Source organism: Malania oleifera, chromosome 10, assembly GCF_029873635.1.
Source record: "Malania oleifera isolate guangnan ecotype guangnan chromosome 10, ASM2987363v1, whole genome shotgun sequence".
Lineage (NCBI taxonomy): Eukaryota > Viridiplantae > Streptophyta > Magnoliopsida > Santalales > Ximeniaceae > Malania > Malania oleifera.
This window is the reverse complement of record NC_080426.1, coordinates 35,661,618-35,670,715: the sequence shown is the minus strand read 5'-3', so window position 1 is coordinate 35,670,715 and position 9,098 is coordinate 35,661,618. Positions and strand designations below refer to the sequence as shown.

The 9,098-nt window shown below is 40.3% G+C and overlaps 1 protein-coding gene across 1 annotated transcript; it reads left to right on the top strand.

Annotated features, from left to right (window-relative positions):
- Positions 1-7,465: 7,465 nt before the first annotated feature.
- Positions 7,466-8,875, top strand: LOC131166193 (type III polyketide synthase A-like). Its single transcript, XM_058124529.1, has 2 exons — positions 7,466-7,673; positions 7,908-8,875. Exons 1-2 carry the CDS (start codon positions 7,466-7,468, stop codon positions 8,873-8,875), a joined length of 1,176 nt encoding a protein of 391 aa, XP_057980512.1.
- The last annotated feature ends 223 nt before the right edge of the window (positions 8,876-9,098 follow it).

The window sequence follows — 9,098 nt, the reverse complement described above, 5'->3', positions numbered from 1 at the left end:
TACGGTACCGTGCACGTGTAAGCCTAAACCAAGCCAGCCAGGTTCTAATAACATATAACATATTTCACACTGTGATACATGGCTATTTCATAATAATAATTGTCAAGTTAATATCATCATATCATTTTGCATATATAACGTGAAAATCATCGGCCCCTACCTTGGTAATTCATATTTTATCAATCACGGCCCGTTCGTCGTATCATATATCAAATAAGAGGCTCGCCTCGTACGCCGGCATATTATATAAATGGTTCTGCAAGTACGTCGGCATATTATGTAAATGGCTTGGCCTGTACGCCGGCATATCATATAAAACTCTCGGCCCGTACGCCGATATATCATATAAAAACTCTCAGTCCATATGCCGATATATCATTATAAAACTTTCTATCATTTAACATTTTCCCAGAAAACAGTAATTCATAATAAATTCTACTCATGCCACACAAAATGGGTATTACGCATATTTAAAACATATCATCATTTGCAGCAATGTTTTCCCAACATAATTCATATATATATATATATATATATATATATATATATATATATATATTATTTCCCTGAAATTAAATGCTATAAAGCTATAATTATATTTTCATAAAACAACTAACTTAGTTTATCCCTTTATATGATTCCTGAAAAGTCCCTATAACAACTAGTCCTGCACCCGCAGGGTTTCCCGTTCAACACCCTGAAAATGATATCCTCCAAAACAAAACTTTAGTATTTCTCTATGTACAACATTTCCTATAACTATGGTAAAGCCAAATTCCGAATAAAAAGTCTTACCTTGAATCTGGGATCAATTCCAAACTAGCCTCACCGACGATCCACTCCAGTAGACTTGCAGAAAACTTCCTCAAGAGTGTCGCGGTGGCTTCGGATCGTCGATCTGGCAAAGAACAGACCCATAAATTAAGAGAGAAGGATAGGGAACTGAAAAGGAGAGAGAAAGGAAAGTATGCGCATGAAATTTCAGCCAAAAATGAAGTTTGGGCATATTTATGTACTAGCTTTCGTCGACGAGACACGTCCTCGTCAACGAGCCCCTCATGTGTACTCGTCGATGAACTCCCTATGTTCATCGACGAGGCCCTGTTTAAGTAATAAAATTTCCTTTTCTCCTTCTTCCATTATTTAAATACCATAATTCCCCACGTCACTACATGTTCCCTCCTTAAAAAAATTTCGTCATCGAAATTTGCTATTCATACAATTCAGCATCTCTTAAAGGCAAAATGGTCTACTTATTTTATTACTTACCCTCACTTATGGCGGAGGAATACCGTGGTTACATTCCAAGTTCTAGGAGATTACATATACAAAATAAAATTCTCTCTAAACTAAAATACTACTCACTAACTAAACCACTACATGTACATGCAAAAGAAACATTACCTACTACTTACATTTTCCTGAATAATTGGGGATATCTTTACCTTATCTGTTCTTCGAGCTCCTATGAAGCTTCTTTCGTTACATGATTTCTCCACAAGACTTTCACTAGAGGAATCTTCTTATTACGTAATTCTTGTTCTTTCCTATCCAAAATCTGTACTGGCACCTCCTCATAAACTAGTGAATCACTGAACTTTAGTTCACCATAACTGATCATGTGAGAAGGGTCTGGGATGTATTTCCTTAACATGAAAACATGGAATACGTCATGGATCCTAGACAACACAGGTGGCAAAGATAGCATATAGGCAACAGACCCCACTTTCTCTAGAATCTCAAATGGACCGATAAACCTAGGGCTAAGTTTACCCTTCTTCCCAAATCGAATAACCACTTTTAACGGACCTATTTTTAAAAATACATGATTACCAACATCAAACTTCAATTCCCTACGACGGTTATTGGCATAACTCTTTTGTCGGCTCTAAGCTGCACTGATTCTATCTTTGATAAGCCAAACCTTATCACACGCTTGCTGAACAAGCTCTGGTCCCACAATTCGCCACTCACCCACTTCATCCCAAAATAAAGGAGAACGAAATCTCCTACTGTAAAGCACCTCAAACAGTGTCATGTCAATGCGGGCCTGATAACTATTATTGTACGCAAATTCTACCAGCGACATGAGCTGAGTCCAACTACCCCCAAAATCTAGCACGCATGCTCGAAGTATATCTTCTAATATCGAAATTGTCCTCTCAGTCTGCCCATCTGAATGAGGATGGAACGTCGTGCTAAAAGATAACTGAGACCCTAGAGCCTCCTACAAGCTCCTTCAAAATCGTGACGTGAAATGTGGGTCTCTGTCTGACACTATAGACACTGGCACACCGTGAGAACGGACTATCTCCTGAATATATATCTTTGCTAGTCTGTCCATGGAGTAGTTGATCTTGATAGGAAGGAAATGGGCATTCTTGGTCAAACGATCCACAATCACCCAAACTACATTCTGACCATGCAACGCCGACAGCAGCCCTGAAATAAAGTCCACAGATATGTGATCCCATTTCCACTTAAGGATAAAAAATGGCTGCAACTGGCCCGCCGGTCTTTGGTGCTCAACTTTTATTTGCTGGCACGTCAAACATTGTGCTACATAGTCGGTAATCTCCTTCTTCATACCACTCCACCAATACAACTCTCGCAGATCCCTACACATTTTCGCACTACCAGGATGAATTGTATACAAAGATCTATGAACCTCCTCTAAGATGGTCTTCTTAATGTTAGCATTGACAAGAACACATAATCTGGAACGGAACCGTAAACCTCCATCATCTGTAATACAAAATTCCTCCCCTTGACCACTCTATACTCTGACCATTACCTTTGCTAATTCTGGATCATCTTTTTGAGTAGCTTTAATCCTTTTCTGCAAAGTAGGTTGCACCACTAAATTAGCAATACGAGCATGAGAACCACTCTCGACCAACTCTATACCGAATCTTTCCAGATCCATCATGATCGAATACTGAATCACCGTAGCTATCAACGCTGGTCCCACCGTTTTCCTACTCAAAGCATCAGCTACCACTTCACCTTCCTTGGGTGGTAACTGATAGTGAAGTAAAAATCTTTAATGAGTTCTAACCACCTTCTTTGCCTCATATTCAGTTCCTTCTGGGTGAAAAAGTACTTTAAACTCTTGTGATAGGAGAAGATTTTGCACCGTTCACCATACAGGTAATGCCTCCAAAATTTCAATGCATGTACCACTGCAGCCAATTCAAGATCATGGGTACGGTAGTTCTTTTCATACTCTTTCAATTGCCTGAAAGCATACGCTACTACTCTACCATGCTGCATTAATACATAATCAAGTCCCACAGATACAAACGAGTGTGTAGCCCCAGAGTCAAATAGTGCAATAACTTTAAATAAAAACATATTAACCGTACCTGTCACCACGTCGCTGGCTGTCTCACTAGTCATGTATAGATTCTGGTATGGTACGTTGTGTAACGACTTGAATAATAATAGTATTTAAATAACAAAGAGGAAGGGAAATGGAAACAGTAACAAAAGGAGGAAATCAACTTTGTCGACGACATTGCACTTTGGAAGGAATAACCAAGGGGAATCATCAGGACTTCGTCGACGAATACAGGGGATTCATCGACGAGGTTTTAAGAGAATTCATCGACAAAGACTGAATTCGTCAAGAAGAAATACCGAGAGAGGTTTTGAGCCGACTGAATTTCGTCGACGAAGACTGAATTTCATCGACGAAATTATTAAAGGATTCATCGACGAATGACGTGGCTCGTCAATGAATTCCCTGTTCTATAAATATCAAAAATCCGAGTTTAACTTCACAATTAAGCTGACTCTCTCTCTCTCTCTCTCTCTCCCCTTCGGTTTTCTCTCTCTCTCTCTCTCTCTGATTTTGGTCTAGATTTACGCTGGATTGACAATCTGAAGTCACCACGACGCTCCTAGGGAAGTTCTCTCCAAATCTGCCGGAGCGGATCATTGGTGAAAGTAAGTTGGAAATCATTTATAAGTTGAGGTAAGACTTTTTAAGTCAAATTTGATATTACGACAGTTATAAGAAATTATGTACACGTAAGAATACTGAAGTTTAGTACTGCGAGTTTTCATTTTAAGGGTCTTGATCAGGAAATCCTACGGGTGTCAGGTTAGGATATTTTAGGGGAGCTTTCTCAGTAGCCAAGTAAGGGAATAAACTAAAGCAATTACTTTCTTGCAAATTATTGTTATTTATGAGAAAAGTTATTTTCAGGAAAAGCATGCATTATATCTATATAATGCGAAGGAAATGTACGTTTGAGAAAATACTATTACTATGTTGAAATGTATATATATGTATGAGATGCCAGAAACTGTGATTTTAGAATACAATGTATGGTTTTATACAAAAAATGTGTGACATGAATATTATTTTATATGGAAGAATATCATGATATGACAAATACACGAATGAAATACGTTTTGAGAAATTATTAAAGAGTACAATACGTTACAATGTTGAAATACATGATAAATGATTTATTTTCAGAATGATATGTATGATATGTTCGGCACAAGGCCGTAATTTATGATATGTTCGGCGCAAGGCCATAATTATGATATGATCGGCGCAAGACCGTAATTTATGAAATATTTGGCGCAAGGCCGTGATATATGAAAGATTTGGTGTAAGGCCATATTTATGCAATTATGAAAGATGTTATATGATTATGTATTATATGTTATCAGAACTCGGATGTTAGTTTAGTTCAGTTCAGGAGCTCGGTACCGTAACTATTTATAGATCAGATATCTATGTTCAGACTCGTGCTAACCACCTCACAAGGGGGTGGGAGATGGATAGTCGATGTGGCTTTCAGTGTAGAGTTGTAGACGTTCACCTGGCAGTCCGGACCAAAGTGTGGCAGGCCCATCGTACTTATAGACATATTTTTGACTAGGCAGTGGTCGGCTAGCCATTGTCGGGTCCCGCCTTCGGGCCGCACAACCCGTCATGGGAGGTAATGCATGACATTGATTAACTATTCATCCTGGGTATGTTTTCAGTATTATCATTTATAATAGATGTTTTATGTATGATATGACTTATTAGAAAATATGGAAGCATGTGATTATTCAGTATGATATGATGAATGTTACAAAAATATGAAATGTATTGTATATGTATAATTGCATTATATATATATATATATATATTCATGTTGCATACAACTGTATTTAGTTTATTTTCGTTTACTAAGATGTGTCTCACCCCCAATATTAATTAATTTTTCAGGAGACCCTGAGTGACCGCCATTGAGTTTACTAAGCTACCCCGTTAAGAGGGTAAGCAATGTACTAGGATCAGAATTGTTTTGGTTATGGGATCCTAGATGTATTTTGAAATATTTTGGAAGAATGTAAATAAATACAGTATTTTGGGAATGTAGATAACTCTGGTATTACGCTTTATGGATGGTTGATTTAGATTTTATGCTTGCTGCTGCTTAGATTTCCGCTGTGATTGACAGGTGTCCCCGTTACCCAGGAGTTCAGGTCGACCATTTTATTTATTATGTCACATTTTATATTAAGAAATTGAGGTCGTTACACGTTGTATGTATTAGAAAGAATATTTTCGCTGCGTATTTGATGTGTATGGATATGTACGTGAATGTGTATAGGGTGTACATGTACCCCATGGGGTCGGGCCTCATTCAATGTAGTATCGTGTATGTTTTAATTGATACAAAGACATGTTAAGTTACTAAATTCACACTTGGGGCCCATCCGCGGGTTTGGGGTGTGAAAATAAGGGAGTTGGTTGCGAGGAAGACTAAAGAGAAAGGGGCCAAGATGGAGAGTGTGAAGATGATGAGGGGATCAGGTTAGGCAAAGACCAAAGAGAGAGGGAGATCAGATGTGCCAATTTTCTAGGCCTCAAAGCATGTGTTTTATGTAGCTTGGCGACAGCCTGTTGGAGCAGTTCGTATTTTGGATGGCGTAAACTTCGTTCCAAAGATGCAAATAAATTTGATCTCACTTAGTCGGTTGGATTCTAAGGGTTTTCAAATCTCTGTCACAGGTGGGGCTATTGAGGTGACTCGACGTGACTCAATGATTTTTACTATGAAGGAGTCTCGTGGGCTGTATCAATTTATGGGAACGACAGTAGTTGGTGGTTTGATCTTGGATGATGACAGCTGCACGTCGTTAGGAACGAACAGACGAGTTTGGTTTGCCGATGAAGAAGGTGGTGCTCTTTGCATGGTTTAGACGTTTGAACCAAGCTATGAAGATTTGCCTCGATCGAGTACGTATCAAGGTGGAGCTGTGAACTTTGGAGTTGATACTCGCCAAAGTGGAGATCATTAGGGTGTGGTTCGTAATGGAGTAGGTTGGCGCACCAACCCAGCCACGCTCATTGATGTTGGAGATCGGTGACCACCAAGCCTGCCGACCATGCTAAAATTTCAGCCGCCTCTGCTTGACTTTTACCCCTTATCCATATATATTTGTTTGTGTGTGTGTGTGTGATTTGTGTGTGTAATCGATGTGACAAGATGTGAGTTGCATAGGATTGTGTGTGGACAAGAACAGAGTATACTTTGTTGAAAGAGATAGTGGCGAGGAGCAGAGTGTGTTGTGTGTGAGAAAGAGAGAGAGAGTTGAGTTGAGGGCAGTAGTCTCCTCCTCATATTATTCTCCCTGTTATAGTGATTTGGTGTGTGATCCGTGGACGTAGGTCGATTCGGCCGAACCACGTAAATCCAGTGTTCTATTTTTGTTATTTATTTTTGCTCATACGTGATTGTTGCTCCTAAATCCACCCCAACAGTTGTCCCATGTTGCACACACTCCAACACACATTTTTATTGTTGTTGTTTTGCACGACATGGGTGAGGAGATTGTCGGTTAGCAAGAAAGGCAGATGGGGGGGGGGAGTTGAGTTACTAACTTGTTGCCTTGTTCTAAATTGCATATCCCTTTTATTTTGTAAATTAACCTAAATTCAAATTTCAAAATCAGAAGGGACAGGCTTAGTGTTTTGCTAGTGTGGTAAAAACAAGCAGTGGTACAAATAAATGATACATATATAGATTATTGGAAAAATTGAAGACTGATTAAATTCTTTTTTTCGAGTCAACTGAAGATTGAGTTTATGAGAAGTTAGTTGGTCATGAGAATCCAAACTCCATGATGAGTTGCAAATAATTCTGCTAAAAATGTTGTTCACCACGACTCATAATTGTTTATATTTACGTATAATTCAAGAAAGGAAAAGATTGCTTCTCTCTATGAAACCTTCACACCTCCAACTCATGACCAAACAACTACCAAAGCCTAAAAAATAAAAGTAAGCATTTATGCCTGTTCATGCTAGTCTTTCTTGGCACCAACCCTTCTCCAAGATCAACCCCAACTCCCCATGCATTTATATATTCCTCCCTCCACACTGAATTTTTCATCAAGTAATCATCGCACCAAAGTTGTTCCATAGCAAATTAAGTCTTTTTGAGTCCTAAGTATGTCAAAGATTGAGAGCAATGGCAATGCTGCTAAGCACAATACGGTACCTTCGGTTCGGCGTTTTCCCACGCCAGGTAAGGCGACAGTCCTAGCCATGGGCAAGGCCTTTCCTAGTCAACTTATTCCTCAGGATTGTCTCGTCGAGGGCTATATTCGCGACACGAAATGCGATGACTTGGTGATCAAGGAGAAACTGGAGCGCCTATGTAAGCAAAACTAAATAATCTCTCCTTTGCCTGTGTTTGCATATAGTGCATTCCAGGTTAGTGGTAATTTTGGCATTTGTACTTCCTATCTTCCAAGTTCCAAGGACTTTTGGGGGCAGCTTTGAATAGAAACAACTTGTAGCCTGCAATGCAATTTATACTTTATAGTCATTCTTTGCCTTACAGCGCTACCTTAATTAATTCCAATATTCTCATGCATCCCCATACTTTCAGGTAAAACCACGACAGTGAAGACGCGGTACACCGTAATGTCCAAGGAGATTTTAGACAAGTACCCCGAACTAGCGACCGAGGGCTCGCCGACGATCAAACAAAGGCTTGAGATAGCGAACTCGGCCGTCCTGGAAATGGCAGTGGAAGCAAGCCTTGCATGCATCAAGGAATGGGGAAGGCCAGCAGGGGACATCACCCACGTCGTCTATGTTTCTTCGAGTGAGATACGATTGCCAGGAGGTGACCTTTACCTCGCGAGTGAGCTTGGCCTGAGGAGAGATGTCCGCCGCATAATGCTCTACTTTCTTGGCTGCTATGGTGGAGTCACAGGCCTTCGGGTTGCCAAGGACATAGCTGAAAACAACCCGGGCAGCCGTATCCTACTAACAACATCCGAAACCACCATACTCGGCTTCCGGCCGCCAAACAAGGCACGCCCTTACGACCTCGTGGGGGCAGCCCTTTTTGGCGATGGAGCTGCTGCAGTTATCATAGGCACTGAGCCGGTGCCGGGGAAAGAGGCTCCCTTCATGGAACTGAACTATGCAGTTCAACAATTCTTGCCCGGAACTCACAATGTGATAGAAGGTAAGCTTTCCGAAGAGGGCATAAACTTCAGACTTGGGAGAGATCTTCCGCAGAAGATCGAAGACAACATCGAGGAATTCTGCAAGAAGCTAATGGAGGAGGCAGGTTTGAAGGACTACAATGAGTTGTTTTGGGCGGTCCATCCGGGTGGACCGGCAATTCTGAACCGGTTGGAGAGCACCCTGAAGCTGAGAGGAGAGAAGCTGGAGTGCAGCAGGAAGGCATTGATGGATTATGGGAATGTTAGTAGCAACACTATCTTCTATGTCATGGAGTACATGAGGGAGGAGTTGAAGAAAGATGGAGGAGAGGAATGGGGGCTTGCCTTAGCATTTGGACCTGGCATCACCTTTGAAGGCATCCTCATCCGTAGCCTCTGATTTCGTATTATGTTAATTGCTACAGATACATATATAACAGAGTTTATCTGTTTTACTTAGTTTACCGTCTTTTGACACTGCAATGCTTGTAGTACTCATTAAAGGGAAAGGAAAAAAAAAAAAGAAGAAAAAAACCAGAGAGATTTGATGACTTATTGTGTTGTTCTGAAGATAATCATAAAGGTATGGGTGATATACCCAGTTCAATTTGTGATAGCATTAC